Here is a 19552-nt window from a genome sequence, read left to right as displayed (position 1 = left end):
CCTAGCCTTTCAAGTCTATCACAAAAATATCAGCTTTTCTTACCTACCGTTCCTTGGGTACCTCATCAGTCCCAAATGCATCCTATCCTACTGGCAAATCTCAGAATTAAAATTGAAGTTTTATAAAATTTATAAATTAAAAAAACTTTAAACTTGGGGGCAAAACATTTTTCAGAACTGATTTCAACACTGGTTCAGAAAAAAAAGTCATTTCTTTAATTAAAAGGTAACATTTAGCACATGGAGATCATGCATACAGAAATTAAAGTGCATAAAATTATACAACTGCTGCATAAATGTAAAGTTACTGACTGCTATACCCCTTTCATCTTTTGAGAAAATAAGTTGGGGAAACATACAAACAGAAATCCAAGTGGCCCTGGAGATTCCTTCACCTTCCTCCCTGTTCCAACTTCTGGATCTTTTAAAGGAACGAGCTCACCAGGTCAGAGTCCATCAAAGAACAGGCTCAGCTGAGTGGCCAAGAATCCAAGGCTCCCACTTCCATCAACCAGTAGTTCCTACTGTGACAGTCACGGGGAGCTGGCGGTCCCCACCTACGGGATCTAATGCCTGATGATATGAGGCACAGCTGACGTAATAACAACAGAAATAAAGAGCACAGTAAATGTAATGCGCTTGAATCATCCCGAAACCATTCCCCCCCTCTTTGTCCATGGAAAAACTGTCTTCCGTGAAACCGGTCTCTGGTGCCAAAAAGGTTGGAGATGGCTGACCTAGAGGTTCCAGCAAAGATATGGAACATCAGGAGATGAAATTTCTCTCTTGGAGTCATTTTCAAGACACACCTCAGTCCAGGTAAGCACCTCTCAGGTGGATGACAGCCCAGGGAATCGCGTGTGGTTTTCTGGGTCTGCTCGTCTTTCTGTCCCCCCAGACACCAGCTGCACTGTGCGTCGTGTGGTCTGGGGCACGTGCACCTCACCCACTGCGCCCCTTCTCCTGCAAGGCCCTAGGCGGCTTTCCAGATGCTTTAACTTGTAATGCTCACAGCCTATAATAGATCATTTATAGATCAGGAAATAGATTTCAAAGAAATTTAAAACTATCTACTTACCCACCTCTTAAATTAACAATAAAAAGAACTTAATTAGTGCTAAAGTGTAATTTTCCACAAATTTAAAAATAAGACAACCATGCAAATATAAAATGAACAAATGCCAAAGATATTATTTGACTCACTAATTAACTAGGGTAAAAGTTCAAATTTGAGTATAGGTACAGGATTACCGAAAAGAAATTGCTAACAGATGCAAAAATGGTGACTCCACTGTAAGAAGGATTCAAGAAATGAGCACCAAGGTGCTCAGGATGGCTCAGTTAACTAACACAAATAGCGATCAAACTATTGCTTAGTTCTTCGGACTTAACTGCTTAATAAAAACAACTGTCAAGTATTTCTTTCGGCCTGGTGGCATCATGAGAAGATTACTGATATACTAAGAGTGCTACAAACAGAAAGAAAATTTAGAAATCTCAGCTACAGGGCAATGGCTTTTTTTGCGATGAGATCTCTTTTTCAGAGTTTAAATCAACTGCAACTCTACTGGATTAAAAACATTTTGCATTGTGATGGATAAGAGTCATTTGCACAACGCTGTCAACTTCCACACCTACAGAGGTGCCGAGCAGACTAGACAAAAGAAAATGAGTAAAAATTACACACCCCAAATTCAGTCACTGGAAAGTCCACAAAGACAAGCCCAGCATTCCACTGAAAAGACACCAGGTAATCTCTTTTGCTCATTTTAAAGTCTGGAACAATTTCTTCACCTTAGGTTTCAGTCAGTGCTGACAGAAATAAAGCAAAAATCACACAAGAGGGGGGCAGAGCAGGGGCAGCAACATCCAGCAGTATTTCCATCAGGAATCACAGAGCATGCCCTGCCAGCATGGGCGCTGTAAGGGACACTCCGATCATCTGCTACTGGACACACAACGGTACAGCCTTTCTGAAAAAGACATTAGGTGACATGTCCTATTAATAGAAACTGCAGAGACTCAGCTCTTTGATTCTGTAATTCCAATCATAAATTTTTATTCAACATATAATAGATTACATCTATCTCATAACATTAATTACAAAGTCATTTTAAAGGATGTGAAACAATTTAAGTAGATTTCCCAGCTTAAATGTTCTTTTAAGAAGCCTTTTAAGTCTCAAGTCCTTTCTATGTGATCCACTTAATACCCAGGATTTCCTCTAAGATGTTTATCACATTGCACTCTAACTTCCGATTTGGTAATCCATTCACCCTATTAGCCTATAATCTCCATGAAGGCCTGGGCCACATATTTCCATTGCATTGATTTAGCACAGTACCACATATATAGCAGGTACTCAAATGCTGGCTCAATGAATGAAATGTTATACAGCCTAAAGTATGTTTCCTCTGTGGAGCTGAAAAAATAATCACAAGCATTAACAACAGAGATTATGTCAGAGAAAAGCCTCTTGATAGACCATCAGAATCATTTGCATGCATCTTGAAAATCCTAAGACTGCCAAAGGTGACATGCACATAGTTGCCGCTGGTGACGAGGAGACAACAGTGTCACACCAAGGAGACCGCTCTCTGCCACTGTGTGTCCTGAATGCATCGTCACGCTACGCACTTCCACCGGAACAATAAAGCTTGAGAGAAACCACCATAGACCTCTAGCTTAAAGGAAGATTTCTAATGATGATAAATACCGTCCTTAAATATTATGGAGATTTTGTCTCAATCATGTTAAAAAGGAATCTTATATCTATCTCCCTTTGGTCAGTGCTTCTCAACCTTTAAAGGAGCTAAGACTCATGTAGTGGTCTTGTTAAAATGTCGACTCTCATCCTCAGAAATGGGGCCTGAGACTCTGCATTTCTTACATGTCCCAGGTAATGCCAACAGTGCTAACATGGCAACGTCAATCTAAGTAGCAGGGTCTCATACAAGGAAACTTACAAATGTAAAGAACATTATGAAAAGCTCCATTCTCCTGTGGGTTTTTTTGGAATCCTAAAATACTCTCTTTCTCTGATGATTTATCAGAATCTTCCTGATCAGGATTCTCAATATCCTGTGGATGCTACAGTTTAAAATACAGAAAACACAGAAACAGAAGAGGGGTCATCACTCCAGATTCCATGCCAGTTAAAAGCATATTAAAGGAATAAAATGAACAACTCTATGCTCAGAAAGTTTTGATAACCCAGGTGAAATGGACCAATTCCTTGAGAAGACAGTCTGCCAACACTCACACAAGAGTAAATAATGTGAATAGATCATTCAAATTGAATCAATAAATAACGTCGCAAAACAGAAAACATGAGACCCAAATGGATTCACTGGTAAATTCTACAAACATCTAAGGAGGAAATCATACCAATTCCATAGAATCGTACCAATTCTACCTCTTTCACAGGATAGAAGCAGGAAGACTTCCTACCGCATTTGATGAGGCAACCATTACCCTAACGCTAAAACTAAAGACAATACAAGCAAACTAGAGATCACTATCTCCCATGATCATAAATTCAAAAATCCTCAACAATACATTAGCATACTGAATTCCAAAAATGTATGGAGAGAATTATATACCACAACCAAGCAGGCTTTATTTCAGGTATGCAAGACTGATTTGACAACCAATGTAATCCATCACACAAGCAGACTAAAAAAGAAAAAGAGAAAAATCATTTTTAAAAATCCAACACTAAAGTAGGAAAGAGGCCAACTTTCTCAACTTGATAAAAGACTACCTACAAAACACCTACAGCAAACATCACACTTAAGAGTGAGAAACCTGAAATTTTTCCAGTGTGGTATTGACAAAAATATTAGACAAATATACCAATGGAAAATAGTAACAGAGAGACCAGAAACAGCCCCTCATATAAACAGTCGACTTATTTTTGCCAAAGGAAGAAAACTAAGACAATGGAGCAGAGGTATGGTCCCAGACAAACGAACACACCCTACAAAACATGAAAGCAGATACAGACCTCATGGCTCCACAAGACCACCTAAGAATGGACCAGAGACCCAAATGAAAAACGCAAAACTCTACAATTACTAGGATACAAGAAGTAAACCTACATGACCATGGGTATGGCGATGCCTTCTTAGGTACAACAACTAAAAGCATAATCTATGAAAGAAATAACTGATAAACTGGCTTTCCTTACAGTTAAAAACTTCTGCTCTGCAAAAGGATAACATCGAGAGAATGAGAAGATAAGCCATGGCCTGGGAGTGACTATTTTCAAATGATACATCTGATAAAAGACTGTTCCTCAAAATATACAATACAAAGAACATCTAAACTCAACAACAAGAAAACGAAACAACTCAATTAAAAAATGAGCCAAAGACCTTATTAAATGCCTCACCAAACAAGCTATACATGTGCCAACTAAGCCCATGAAAACAAGCTCTGCTCTGAATGCCATCAGGAAAAAACACATATGAAAACAATACCACAGATACAAATACACACCTACCGGAATGGCCAAACCTGGATTACAGACAACATCAAATGCTGGTGATCAGCAGGAACTCTCATATCCTGCTGATGGGAAAGTAAAAGTGACTTTGGAAGTGACTTCCAAAGCCCCTTTAGAAGACAGTCGGGTGGTTTCTTATAAACCTAAACTTAACCTTACTATACGATCCAGCAATTGTATTCCCTGGTTTTTACCCAAAGCAGTTGAAAACTTATGTCCACACAAAAAGCTACACATGGATATTTATCACAAGTTTATTCCTAACTGTCAAAACTGGGACGTAACTAAGAAGTCTTTCAGCAGGTAAACAGGTCAACTGTGGTAGCACCAAGAAGAGAGGCACTACCAAGCCGTGAGCAGACACGGAGCAACCTTAACCGTGCATTAGTACGCAAAAGAAGCCAGTCTGAAAAACCATACACTGCGTGATTCCTGCTATCACGATATTCTTGAAAAGGTAAAATCATAAAAAGATCAGTGTTGCAGGGATGGATAAACAGGCAGAGCACAGAGGATTTTTAGGGCAGGGAAAATGCTCTGTATGATTCTATAAGGATGGATATATTTCATCAGATATTTGTCCAAAACCATGAAATGTACAGCAAGAGTGAACCCTACTGTGAACCATGGACTTTGGGCGATTCCTATCTACCACTGTCCTCTCATCAAACCCATTATAACAAATGCACCACTCTAGTGGGGACGTTGACAATGGAGGACAGTATCTATGCTTGTGTACAGGGCACATGAGAACTCTATACAGCTTCCTCTCAATTGTGTTGTAAACCTAAGCGAAGTCGCTCAGTCGTGTCCGACTCATAGGGACCCCATGGACTGCAGCCTACCAGGCTCCTCCGTCCATAGGATTTTCCATGCAAGAGTACTGGAGTGGGGTGCTGTTTCCTTTTCCAGGGGATCCTCCTGACCCAGGGATCGAACCCGGGTCTCCCGCATTGTAGACAAATGCTTTACCATCTGAGCCACCAGGGAACTAAAAGTACCTCTAAAATATAAAGTCTTTTAAAAAATGGAAGACAGGCTCTCAGTAAGCATATTCTTGAGAAAAACATCTGACTATTAATACCGCCGTTGGCACAGTGGATCTGAGAAGTATGAAATGTAAGGAAAATTGCTGGTACCTCTTCCATAGTCTAAAAGAGTTTGTGCTACATAACAGGCACTCAAGTAACTGTTGAATAAATAACTACAATATTTAGCCTAGAAAAGGAGGGAAAAAAGAAAAATCTGCTTAAGGTATGTCAATATTTGAAGGCAATTAAGACAGCATATTAAGAAGCAGAGACATTGCTTTGCTGACAAAGGTCCGTATAGTCAAAGCTATGGTTTTTCCTGTAGTTATGTACAGACACGAGAGTTGGACCATAAAGAAGGCTGAGTGATGAGGAAGTGATGCTTCTGAACTGTGGTGCTGGAGAAGACTCTTGAGAGTCCCTTGGACAGCAAGGAGATCAAACCAGTAACTCCTAAAGAAAATCAACCCTGAATATTCATTGGAAGGACTGATGCTGAAGCTGAAGCTCCAATACTATAGCCACGAGATGCAAAGAGCTGACTGACTGCGAAAGAACCTGATGCTGGGGAAGATGGAGGGCAGGAGGAGGAGGGGATGACAGAGGATGAAATGTTTGAATGGCGTTATTGACTCGATGGACATGAATCTGAGCAAATTCCAGGAGACGGTGAAGGACAGGGAAGCCTGGCGTGCTACAGTCCATGGAGTGGCAAAGAGTCAGACACGGCTGAGCAACTGAACAATAAAAAGTAGAAAGCAGGCACCCCATCTCTGGCTCAGCAGGTAAAGAATCCTCCTGTAATGCACGAGACACAAGACACACAGATTAGATCCCTGCATCAGGAAGATCCCCCAGAGAAGGGAATGGCAACCCACTCCAGTATTCTTGCCTGGAGAATCCCATGGACAGTGGAGCCTGGCGGGCTACAGTCCATGGGGTCATAAAGAGTCCAACACAAAGGAGAGACTATGTACAAGTAGAAAGCAAGTGAAAGTCTTCTGTCTGATTTCAGTTAGAAATAAGAAAACCAAAGGTCAATTTCAGCTTATTTTAAGCATATATTTTTCACAATCAGTTGACCAACAATAAGATGTATTTTCTCAAAAAGACAGATAGCAAAAAAGCCAGATAGCCATCTCAGAGGGGCCACCACACACTTGCCCCAGGAACACGAAGGGTTTCAAAGACCTTCTCTCCCAGCACAGATTCACTACTCACAGCATTTGTACTCACAGGAGCTATAACTGCAAGAGCAGTTCTCCTACTTTGAAAAGAAAAATAAAGCCACCTCAACATAAACATCAGCAATTGGGCCAGGAGCCCAATTTATACAACTTACACATGACCTAAGAGTACATCAGAGCTTAAATTCTCTAAAGACATAAAAACAAAAGGAACTATTCTGTGGTGATAAATGAACACCTTCAAAGACAATGGTGTGATAAAGATACAGGAATACTCTCAGAATGAAATCCATTTGTTTGAGCATCTGTTTGCCACCTACAAAGAATAATAACTCTTTCTGATGAATTTTAACAAGAAGAAAGGGAATACAATTCATTTGAATGAGAAGTTAAGGCACAAATACACCTCATTTTCCTAGAGAACCTTCAAAGGCATCTAGTGTTAATGTATCAAAACCCACAGAAGATTTTTTTTTATCAAGCCATAACATTTGAGCACTGAGAATATTAGAACTGCCCCCACAGCTTCATTCCATATCTTCAATTGTTTTGTTTAAAAGAATAGTATTATTTCTGATAATGCTACAAGATTTTTTTAAATTAGGATTATTTTTAAACTCACTTTAGAAGCTTTCCTTTAGGAAAGCATGTAGCTATTAAAATGCTAATATGTAAGGATGTGGGAGGTGGGTGCTGCAGAGACTTAACACCACTAAAACAAAGGAAATTGATTCTCTAGATGATGTGGAAAAGATGGTTTATAAAGTTAATGAGATACTACTTATGGCAAATTTGGCCATTAAGAATGAGGATGAACCAAACATTTTTGTCATCAAATATAATGACACTAATTAAAACAACAAAAATTAAGGCAAATATGAAAATCAAGCAAAATACATGAAAAAGTTGAACTACATCAAACACATAAAGTATAGTTGTGACAGTCAAGTCTCTGTAAATTAGAAATAAATTGAGAACAAAAAGGAAGAATTCCAACAATTATGAGTTATACACCAAGGAAGAACAAGAAGAGTCAGCAACATTCAAGAGACTTGAAAACTACCTAGAATGGATTTCTAATTGGAGAGGAAAGTAAAGTAAGAGGTTGTTGTGTGCATACTCAGGCGTGTCCAACTCTTTGCAATCCCAAGGACTGCAGCCCACCAAGCTCCTCTGTCCATGGAAATTTCCAGGCAAAAATACTGCAATGGGTTGCCATTTCCTCCTCCAGGGGATCTTCCAGACTCAGGGATCAAACCCGTGTCTCTTGAGTCTCCTGCAATGGCAGATGGATTCTTTACCTGGGAGCCCAAAATAAGAGGATTAACCTCTGAAACTGGAAAATCCACTAGTCTGCCTCCTGGATAGCAAAGATGTCACAATCCTTAAGCTGAAGCTTTAGCCTGCCATCTACAAAGGGATGAAAACACCTTAAAAAAAAAGCAAGCTTCCCAAGTTTCAAAGCAGGCATGCTGCCTGAAACAACAGAAAAGCTGTGCTGATATTAAGAAAAACATAGTCAAAAAACCCAGGCGCAGTCCTAGTTCTGTCTCTAGTAACTCTTTCCAAAGGCTTTCCTTGGAAAATAAACATTCTATTCCCTGTGTATGAAGCTTGTTCCAAAAGTCCCAGTCTACGAGTTGGTGCTTGCTGATGTGAATAAGAACAAAATATCTGACAAATTATCACAAACTAAATGTAAAGTGTTTCTAATGAAAATTTAGCATCTAAATAGAGACATGCTAGGCGTATAAACTATACACTGTGGAGTTTGAAGGTTTAGTACAAAAAATGTCAACTAATGCATTAATAATTATTTCTGATTACATGTTTAATTATATCACTTTAGATATACTAGGTTAAATAAAAGATAAAATTAAGTTCATGTTTTTCCTTTTTAAGAGGCTACTAGAAAAATTTAAATTACTTATGAAATTTAGATACTTAGGAAGTTTTGAATGAATAAGAGGACATATTATATAGAAGTACTATACAGCAACTAAGTCAGACCGAAATTGACTCTGTGATTCATCCAACAGTGATAGGATAGGGTCTTTAAAGGGTAATTAAGGTAAAACAAAGTCGTAAAAGTGACACTAACCCAGTAATCAGACTGGTACTTTTCAAAGAACAGATCAGAACCCAGCTGACACACAGACCAAGGGGGACCAAGTGAGGACGCAGAAAAGGCAGCTGTCTGCAAACAAGGATAGGCCTCGGAAGAAACCAAACTTGAATCTCTGACTTTTGGCTGGAGAACTGTGAGAAAAATTTCTTTAAGCCACTCAATCTATAGCGCTTCGTTATGGCAGCTCCAGTAAACTAATACATTGTTCCAAATAATTAAGATTTTTTTTTCAATAACCAATGGAGTTTTATTTCTCACAGTGAAATGACAAGACTCAGGGCTTCAGTCACACTAACCATATTTCAAACGCTCAACAGCCACATTTATTAGCCCAGATCTAAAGAAAAGTACAAACCAGAAATTTCTAAGAAGAATGCTTAACTACTTCCAATATGTGACCAGGAAGCATCTTACTACTATACTGTAGAATTTTTAATCTGTAATTTAAAAATAAATGCAAATAACTCAGATCTACCCTTACATCATTCTTATAAGGATTTACTAAATAGAGATTAAAGAAGGGAGTTAACAGTTTAGGGCTATGTTTGGTACCAAGCATGTCATCACCAAGGGTTCTTGAGAGGTCTGCTGCTGAACTAGTGATCCAGATGGCCACTCATTTATATTACAAAGGAGTCCAAACTCTAGGCACAGATTACCCAGGGATGCCCAAACCAGCCTCTAGTAAATCAGAGAATGCTACTATCCATCCTCATGTTTTATACTCCTTTTATGGGTTTAATCAGGCATTTTCAGTGGAGAATAAGTTCCAGAAAGATAAAAAATAACAGGAATGCTATACTGAATGAGATATTCCCAGACACATTTCCACTTAACCATGAGGCATCAAAAAACTATGACCACTATTAAAAATTTCATGCACCTAGAAATAATAAATTCAATAAATATAGAAGAAAACTACACACAGAATTCAGGGGAAAGAACAGGTAGCCCTGCCTAACTGAACACATTTACTAAATAAATAGCTATCTCCTTTGAGAACTATAGAAAAATGAAGGGATTTCAGAATTTAATAATATAAAAAAGTTCACTTAGTACAAAGTATTTTCCATTTGCATTGATTCTGCCTCTTAAACTTGCTTTTTATACTTTACAGAAGCTTAAATCGCACCAAGGACTTCATGTTTGTATGTGTTTTTACTTTATATGAAGAAAAGAAGGCTCTAAGAAGTTGGAAGACATGTCCGAGGTCACGTATCTAGTGAAGAGGACAGCTGCAACGCAAACCTGGACTTGTCGTCCACAACTGCCCACGGATTTTAAAGTGTTGAAGTGTTAAAACCAGGCCCAGCACAGAAATGTCAGCTGTTACAAGAACGCGTGATATAATTATGCTGATCTGATCAAGTGTGTGCCCATAATACTGAAAAGGGTAATTCGATTCATAATAAACCTCAACAATGGTAACTCAGCTCAGAATAAATAACTCCCAAGAGCATTACGGTCACAGAAATCTTTTTAAAATTTAAATACATATCATCTTTTTGCAAAGAAAGGTAGACTGATAGATAAAAGGTTTTCTAGCACAAATTTATGATGAAATTATGTGAGGAAAATAAAATGGAATTTTTGAGTTAGAGTTTATCATGTATTTTAAGTGACTGATGGTTCATACCAAACTGCTGTATTTTTTATTCCATCAGATCAATTTAAAGGAGATATAAAAGCTTTATTTATCAATACTCAATATTAAAGGACATTTAAAATGTGAGGGACAATGTTTTGAGATTTAAAGTCCTGAACCCAATGCACAGGTAGTCCTAGCACCTGGAAGCTACTTTGAGAATGAGAAAATTTAAACATGGTGGGCTATTAGATACTTGGAAATCTGACATGGAAAAGCGACGCGGTGAACGGAATAAAGCAACCTACATTATGTTCTCATTCCGGTTTAAAAATGTCTGTGTATTCATACATAGAAATATCTGGAGGAATATAAATATCAATGTATACACAACAAACGTACACACACGTGGAGAGAATAGCGGCAATCTCTGAGAGGCTGAAATACCGCATTTTTATTTCATCTTTTTATCCATATCTTTTTATAACGCATAGATAATATGTTGTAAAAATATACAAAAATGCCTGAATACCAGTACTTTAGTAAACTAGAAATTAAAGCTCTGTAATTGGTTGCTCTATGTCTTAAGTTTGTGAAATAAGCACATGTAAGTTAATGATCCCGAGGAAGGTTTTACTCTTTTACTTTAGCTGCAAAGTGTTTAAAATAAATATACTTTACTTTCAAGCATACGGAGTTCTAAATATAAAGATTCATAATAAAAACTGAAATGATCACAGTCACTACAAGAAAAAAAAATTCATTTTTTAAAGAATATTGGAAAACGTACCTATATGAACAGAGTTTAAAATAGCAATAGTATGTGCTTACCAGTTAAATATTATTCAGTTTTAAAAACCTTTAGATAAAATTTTAAGGTAACAAACAAATAAAATGTCTGCATTCTTACTGTATATATCAGTGTTAAATGCTTTACAGATAAAGAAAAACTCCTACAAGTTAAATGTTAAAAAATCAAAGACAACCCAATAGAAAAATGGCAAGAATGATCATCATCAAAATGTTTACAAGTAATAAATGCTTGAGAGGGTGTGGAGAAAAGGGAACCTTCCTACATTGTTGATGGGAATGCAAACTCGTGCAGCCACAAAGGAGAATGGTGTGGAGCTTCCTTAAACTAAAAGTAGAGTTAACATATGAAGCAGCCATCCCTGGGCTTCCCAAGGGCCACACTGGTAAAAGAATCCACCTGCCAAAGCAGGAGACGCAACAGACACCGGTTCAATCCCTGGATCGGGAAGATATCCTGGAGGAGGAAATGGCACTCAGTTCCAGTATTCTTGCCTGGAAAATTCCATGGACAGAGGAGCCTGGAAGGCTACAGTCCACGGGGTCCCAAAGAATCAGACATGACTGAGCAACTGAGCAGGCACCAGCAATTCCACTCCTGGGCATACAACCGGAAAAGATGAAAACTTTAATCTGAAAAAATATACATGCACTTCAATGTCCACAGCACCACTATTTTCAATAGCCAAGACAGGAGAGAAACCTAAACGTGGTGTGCGTGTGCAGAATATTACCCAGCCCCATAAAAAAATAATGAATGGACCTAGAGATTATAATACTAAGTCAGATAAAGACAAACATCACATGATCTCATTTATGTGAGATACATAGGAACTTACTTACAAAACAGACTTACAAACATAGAAAACAAACTTGTGACTGCCAAATGGGAAATAGGGGGAAGGGATAAATTAGGGATTTAAGATTAATCCTTAATCTTCCCTGGTAGCTCAGTTGGTAAAGATGTGCCTGTAATGCAGGAGACCTGGGTTCTATTCCTGGGTTGGAAGATCCACTGGAGAAGGGATAGGCTCCCCACTCCAGGATTCTTGGGCTTCCCTTGTGGCTCAGCTGGTAAAGAATCCACCTGCAATGCAGGAGACCTGGGTTTATCCCTGGGAAGATCCCCACCCCCTCGGAGAAGGGAAAGGCTACTCCAGTATTCTGGCCTGGGGAATTCCATGGACTGTATATTCCATGTGGTCGCAAAGAATCAGACAGGACTGAGTGACTTTCACTTTCACGATTAATAGATACACACTACTATATAAAATAAATGCCAAGGACCCACTATATACCACATTACAATACCTTATAATAACATACAATGGAAAAGAATCTGAGAAATAGATATATAGACATAACTAATAGATGTAGGTATAACTGAACCACTTTGTTGTACACCTGAAACATTATAAATCAACTATATAAAGAAAAAAAGTAGTGGCAAGAGACAAATATTTCACAATTAACAACAGACAATATCCACATTCTGCCATAAAGGAAATGCAAATTAAAATCAGAGATTCCTCTACACACCCATCAGAATGGCTAAAGCTTCACAATAAGAATTCTAAGGATTGAAAATGAACACTCCAGGGGATTAGTGCAACAAGAGCTAGGGTCAAAGTACTGAGGCTCCAATCAACGTTCACATAGTAAACAGTGGTAAGTTCTGCTTGGCTTGGACAGAGAGGTGAGTGATCGAAAAAAATGTATTCTGGAAAAGCAGTGAAGCATCAGATGGTGAAGGGCCTGTAAAGATCAGGATAAGGACTTTAACCTGTATACAATTAGCAATTCTGAACCATGACATGGATGACACAATTTAATCTAGTTTTAAAAGTATATAAAAGGCTGTTTCATAGAGAATGTTCCAGAGATGGGAGGACACAGAAACTTTCAAAACTCTATCTCCTATCCTGCAAGAAATTTCTGCCCTCCACAGTTTGGTTTAACCTCACTGCTCAGCCATTCTGCCAAAACCTCCACCTGTTCTCTCAACCTTCTTTCGTCCTCGCTAGTCACCAGATGAACTGAATTAGTTCCCAGACAGACACAGGACTGAGCTTTCAATCAAGGAAGGCCAAGGGCCTGCAATGCTCTTGTGCTTCCCCTAGGCCTCTCGTGATTTAAATCCAGTGCTTCTCTGGACGTCCACCTGACATCTGTCCACCCGTGACTTCTCTGCCTTCTCCAGCCTGCCCTCCTCCCAAGTCCCTGTGGTTCCTATGTGGCTCCCATCACACACAGTCCAACATCTAACTAGCATTTATCTTGCTTTGTTCTTGATTCCAACAAGACTGTGAGCTCCTTGATAGAAGAGATCACAAGAGTATCCCCCACAGCACCTGAATCAAAGGCATACACTAGATAGTTGTCAGTTCCTCTAGATAATAGAAATCCAGACATATCCCTCGATCCGGTAATTCCATTTCCAGAAATGTATCCTATTGATAAACTCACATAAATATGCAAAAATACGATCAAAGTTATGCATTCTAGATAGTAATAAAAACTAGAAATAATCTAAACATCTTTTAAGAAAGCCTAGATCCATTGTGTCTATACTGCCCACTAAAAAAAAAAAAAAAAACAACTTGGGATACCTACACATATGGACCATAACAAAGTAGTAAGTGAAAAAAGTTGCAGGAAAGGGCTTAAAACAGGTCCTATATTTATTTATACACACACACAATTTAGAAACACACAAGATTTCAGAGGGACAACCTCTGTTAAGTAGGATGGACTTTTTCCTGCAGTATTAAAAACAACAGGCCCAAAATGGATTCATTTATGTTAACTCCCCCATCACCAAACACAGACTTAATAATTAACCAATTATGAGCAGTTTCAGCTCTATCAAAAATGGGAACTTAAATCAGCCAGTCAGAAGTCACTCTACCAGAGCTAGCAAAGTAATCTGCCCGACAGACCCTTTACCATCCCCTAAAGGAAAGGGACCTTGCTAGAACCAAACTACTTTTGGTGAGTGTAAGTAACTTCCTTGTTCCTGCCCATTTCTGCCTATAATGTCTACCACTTCACACAGCTCCTCCACTTTCTATCTGCCAGATTGGATACTACCCAATATATTAATTGCTGAATAATCACTGAATAAGATTTGTAACATTTACTCACTTAAATTATTTTTTTTAATGTTTAGAAACACTGTTTTAAAAAAAAATGAACAAAGAGCAAGATGTTTGAAATAAAATATTGATATATTTTTACTCACTGCTCCAAAACAGTAATTTACAAAACTTACAATATAAATCCATTTTATTTAAAACAAGAGGAATGGTATATTGGTTATATGTACATAAATAAAATTTTAGAATATATGCCAATTGTTAATAATGGTTATTTCTTGAAGAGGGATTACAGGAAACTTTCATGTTTTAGGTTAGTTGTTTTTCTTTAAATAATAACCATTTACTTAATTTGGCCTTTCCTGGTGGCTCAGATGGTAAAGAATCTGCCCACAATGTGGGATACCAGGCTTAGATCCCTAGGTTGGGAAGATTCCCTGGAGAAGGGAATGGCAACCACCCCAGTATTCTTGCCTGGAGAATCCCATGGACAGAAGAGCCTGGCTGGCCATAGTCTATGGGGTCACAAGAGAGTCAGACACGACTGACAGACTAACACACATTTCAATTACAAATAACAAAAATTAAAAAGATTTTATATTCCCTCTGCTGGTGATCATTAGAGGTGAGCATTTTGGTGTACTTGACAATTAGTTACCCTGGAGAGAACCAGTTTGTCAGATTGTCTGCTATATGAAATCTGGGTAAGCATTACAGGCACATTATGCCAAAAATCACATTCAGAGAAGTTATTCATACAAAAGCTACCTCTCTGCTAGAAAATATTAAATGTCTACTTGATGAAGGGAACCTCTCTAAACGTAACGTTAACCTCAAATATTTACCAAATTACTCTAAGAGCCAGGCATTGCAAGGGGCGCCTCGTGATACACTGTTCTGTTTTTAAATATCCCGGATTTATCTAGAGGAAAGTAAACTTGTAGGGAACCCATGTTTCCAGGCCAGTGTTTGAGATCAGATGGGAATCTCTAAATAACTGTACCCTTAGGAGCAAGAGGAGGAAATTGGCAAACCACTAAATGCCACGGATGTCCTCAGAGAAGTTCAGGATTCCACCTGGAGGGTCTGTGCTTCATACAGCGCATCACAGTCCTCAACGGTTCCCCCGTCCGCCTGCCCCAGCGCGGAGCCTGCCCCACTGACCTGAGGAGTCACGGCCTTCTCCCTAAGCCTCTGATTAAACCCACATGGAGCAGAGCGGCCTGACTTTCCTGCTATTCCCTAGCAGTCTACTGCTCCCAACCTTTTCCATCTCAGCATGCAGGCATGCTGTTCTCTGTAGCTCAGTTGTGTACAAATTCTCTGCGACCCTAAGGCTTCTCTGTCCATGCAATTCTCCCGGCAAGTATACTAAAGTCGGTTGCCATTTCCTCCCCCAGGGGATCTTCCCAACCCGAGGACTGAATCCACTTTTCTTGCTTCTCCTGCACTGGCAGGCGGATCGTTTACCACTGAGTCACCTGGGAAGCCTTGTCCATTTCAACACTGACCCGGAAATCCAACCACCTTAGCCTGACCACTAGTCACTTACCGAAATTAAAGCTTAGAGCTTTGCATGTTTTACAACTCATCCATGCTCACAAGAACCCTGCGAAATAGTCCTACTTCACAAATGAAGAAACTGAAATACAACCAGCAAATCTAAGACTTAGACCCAGAAACCCTGTTGCCTCACTCCATCCCTTCCTATGTTAGCACTGTCTCTATGACCTATCCCTTTAAAACTGAGAAAACACTAGATCTTCCAGCAGTCAAGTGTTCACGCTTAGTAACAAATCTGAACGTCAACAGGCTAGCTGAATCCAATGTTTACCCTTGAAAATACTGTTGGTCCCCACTACCCTTGGATAACTGAGAACTACCGAAGTTTCAATTTCAAAATGTTTATATTTGCCAGTGCTTTTTTTTAGGAAAAGCTGTTTTCTAAGATGATTAGACACTCAACCTCTCAACAAGTCAAACATACTGGGTTCAGACTCTAGTTCCTTCCGACCTGCAAAGTAAGATAAAGGTTTATGTAAACAATGCAGCACCGCAAGTGACTAGGCAGAAAGGAGCCAGGGCCCCTGCAGTAATGATCCTCTGATGGTTTTACCCTAAATACTCCCAGAATGTGGGGAAACTGACAAGTTCACATCAGATTCAATACTCCCGCCCCCAAAACACTCAAGAATTCATAGGTTTACAGAAAACTGTAAACACTATAGAGTTTTGCATTCAATTTAAATTGTTGAGCTGATAAACTAGAAGTTCTACAAAGAGAAACAAAAGTAAAAACCGGTACATAAAAAATGCTTTAATATCATGAAATTAGAACGCAGTTACTACACATGATAATAAAAGCAACTAACAATTCCCTCAGAAAAACTCATTTTTCCGTCTACTTCCATATGAATTACAATGACTCCACACTTTAAGAAAAAGCCTTGACTGTTGTATCTTCAAAGCATTTTTATTGGGTAACCTAAGGCATTTTCAAAGGATGACAAATGGGCACAACGGGCAGGCAATCATAAAGTCAATAAAGACTGATCTCTACCCCTTCCGTCTACTTTTCTGCTCCAATTGTTGTTAGGAGCCTGAGAGCTCACATTACAGGCAGGGCTTGGTCTTCTCCAGGTGAAGGGCATCACCTTTAAGTCCTCACACAACCCTACACCGCAAGGACTAAGTAACTATGCTCATTTTTTTAAGATAAGGAAACTGAGGTACAAGAGAGGCTGAGGAGTAATATGCCTAAATCTAGGAAATCTGAGTCAGACTGGACACCATTCTGGGTCGAGAGTCCAGCCCTTTTAACCTTATCAAGGCTTGGGGTGGAGGACCGGGGACTGCGCATCAATTGCACTGTAAAACGTGTGAAGAAATAGTTACCAGAGGGAAGCAGGGGTTCCAGCGGGGTAATGGCATGCTCCATAACGGAATGCTGGTCTCTGCGTTTAATAAATAAATAAAATAAAAATGCCACATTAGAACTTCTCCTAGCTAATTAAACAGCACGCGAAAACGCCAGTACGTGTGACCCCAGGGCGGGCCGCGGAGCGAGCCGCGCTCCCGGTGTGCGGGTCCGAGCACGGCCCGCTGGGCGCGCGGCGACGGGGACGCCGGAGGCGTTCCAGGGCGCGCGGAGGCGCAGAGCGCGCGCGCTACGCGTGTTTCGGCGGGGTCGCCGGGTCCAGCCTCTCCCCGTGCCGCCGTCACCGTCCCGGAATCGGGGCGGGGGGCGACGGGGAGCCAAGGGAGCCAGGGACGCGAAGGGAGTCGGAGCCGCCTGCTCCCCGCCCCACACGCCGGGAACGCGGGTGGCGCGCCAAGGCTGCTGTCGCACTTACACAATATGGCGGGTGGAGCCACCAGCGAGCGGGAGCGCAGACTGCGGGAGCCTCGCGATCCACGGCTCGGCGCTCGACTGAGGCACCTCGGCGGAGCGCGGCCCGAGGCCTGCAGTTTTAAGGGAAGAGCGCGCGAGGCGGCCCCGCCTTCTTCCGGGAGCCGACGGCGCGTGCGAGCCGCGGGGCCCCGCCCCCAGCCCCAGCCCCAGCCCCCACCGCGCTCGCTCCCTCCTCCCGCCTCACCCCCGACCGTGCGTCCCCTGGCTTCGGGCGCCGGAACTTTAGGTCACACTGCCACCTGCTCTTTCACGCGCCGCCCTCTCTTCTAAACTACTTCTGCCCTGGAGCCATCGCTGGTGTTTCTGAGGAACGCTGGTCCCTGAACTTTAGCTTGGAGGCCGCTATTTGCTCCAAGCCAAGCGTTAACATCCCCCGTCATCCTTCGCCAGCTTGGCATCAGAGCCCAGCCAAGGTCCCAAGTTCCCGAAAGAGCCCCTTTTCTTGGTCCTCATTCTCTTTGATCTCCCGCTTGCAGCTCTTGTGCCTCAGGAGCACGCCTTCGTTAAAGTCTTCGCTGGGTTGCAACAGTCCCAGAATGTTACCGTCGGCAGGAACTTGAAGCTGCTTTTGCAGCTCTGCTGACTCCATCATTCACAGGTTGAAGAGTTCTTTCTTTGGCCACGCAGCCTCTTCCAGGACTGAGCGAGCCAGGTCTCTAGACTTAGTAGACTCCCTAGGCTTTATCTTTTCCAGACTAAACTTGTTCTTTTGAGGCTCTTAGAGGACCTGATTTTTAGCCTCCACTGTCGTGGTTCCCACCCTCTGTATTTAATGTTGCCCATACATCGTGGTTCTGACTGCTGATGAGAACCGCACAACTGTCAACATCTGACAACTCTTGCAGACCCCTGCCCTGAGAGACGTGACCAACTCTAGCATGGCTTCTACCAGCCTGCGGCCTGTCCTCAGGACACACACACTTTAAAATGCCTACCTGAGACAGTCCTCACGAACCCTGAGGACAGGCCCCTGACCTCCCAAGCTCTTGCGATTGTGAATATGTATCTTAAGACTCAGAAGCATCTCTCCAAACTTGAGAGCCATTTCCTGCAAACGCAGGAAGGGTAGCATCTTTGTGGGAGAAGAGACTCCTCGCTTTAGCAGCGGCTAGCTAGCAAGAGAAGCTTGTGTCGTCGCCCTTAATACTGACCGGCTCTTTGCCCACTCTTCCCCCTCCCTCATCCTCCCGTTAAAACTCGTCCCAGTAGCCTCTGCACATATAGGAATAGAGCTCAACTCATTCTCGACTGTCAGTAGTTACTAAACAAAATCTGTTTTTGACGTTTGGACTAACACCTGGCTGTGTTTCTATTTGACACTGTTCAATAAGTTCCAGGGGTGATCCAACCATAGAAAAGTACATTGCTGATACTCATTAATCAGCTGCCAGATCAGATGAAACTTTCGGGAGTTTTTCACATTCACCATGTTAAGCCAAGTGTACACCTACCTCACAGTCAATTTTAGACCAAACTACTAGGACTTCACATTTATCGTAGTAAAGTTAAATATTAGGTCTTTACCATCACAATACAGCAGGTGAGCCATTTTAACTATGTGCTTACCAACTGTGGGGCTTAAGAAAACTACTTAGAGTTCCTCAGATATAAAATGGAAACAATGTTGTCTACTTTGGAAGAGTTCCATAAGGACCAAATGACTAGGTTTGGATAAACACGTGGGTGGGTGCCTAGTGCATATAGGTTTGAAAGAAATGTGTGTCCCTGTCCATCAATATGAGAAGTATCCAACTTACATCTTACAACATCCCTGTTTATAGCTTACTTCCTTGCAAA

The 19552-nt window shown here is 40.9% G+C and overlaps 1 protein-coding gene across 3 annotated transcripts in view; it reads right to left on the bottom strand.

Moving 5' to 3' along the window:
* Positions 1 to 17775, bottom strand: part of TPK1 (thiamin pyrophosphokinase 1) — a 366723-nt gene extending 348948 nt beyond the window's left edge. For all 3 annotated transcript variants that reach the window (XM_020881673.2, XM_070461296.1, XM_070461272.1), the window contains exons 1-2: positions 17697 to 17775; positions 17239 to 17297 (exon numbers count right to left, since the gene is read on the bottom strand). In XM_020881673.2, coding sequence (XP_020737332.1) covers positions 17239 to 17281 — 43 coding nt within the window. In that variant the 5' untranslated portion in view covers positions 17282 to 17297; positions 17697 to 17775. The remainder of the gene's footprint in view (positions 1 to 17238; positions 17298 to 17696) is intronic.
* Between the last annotated feature and the right edge of the window lie 1777 nt (positions 17776 to 19552).

This window comes from Odocoileus virginianus, chromosome 1 (assembly GCF_023699985.2).
Source record: "Odocoileus virginianus isolate 20LAN1187 ecotype Illinois chromosome 1, Ovbor_1.2, whole genome shotgun sequence".
NCBI lineage: Eukaryota > Metazoa > Chordata > Mammalia > Artiodactyla > Cervidae > Odocoileus > Odocoileus virginianus.
This window is presented reverse-complemented; position numbering and strand designations above follow the sequence as displayed.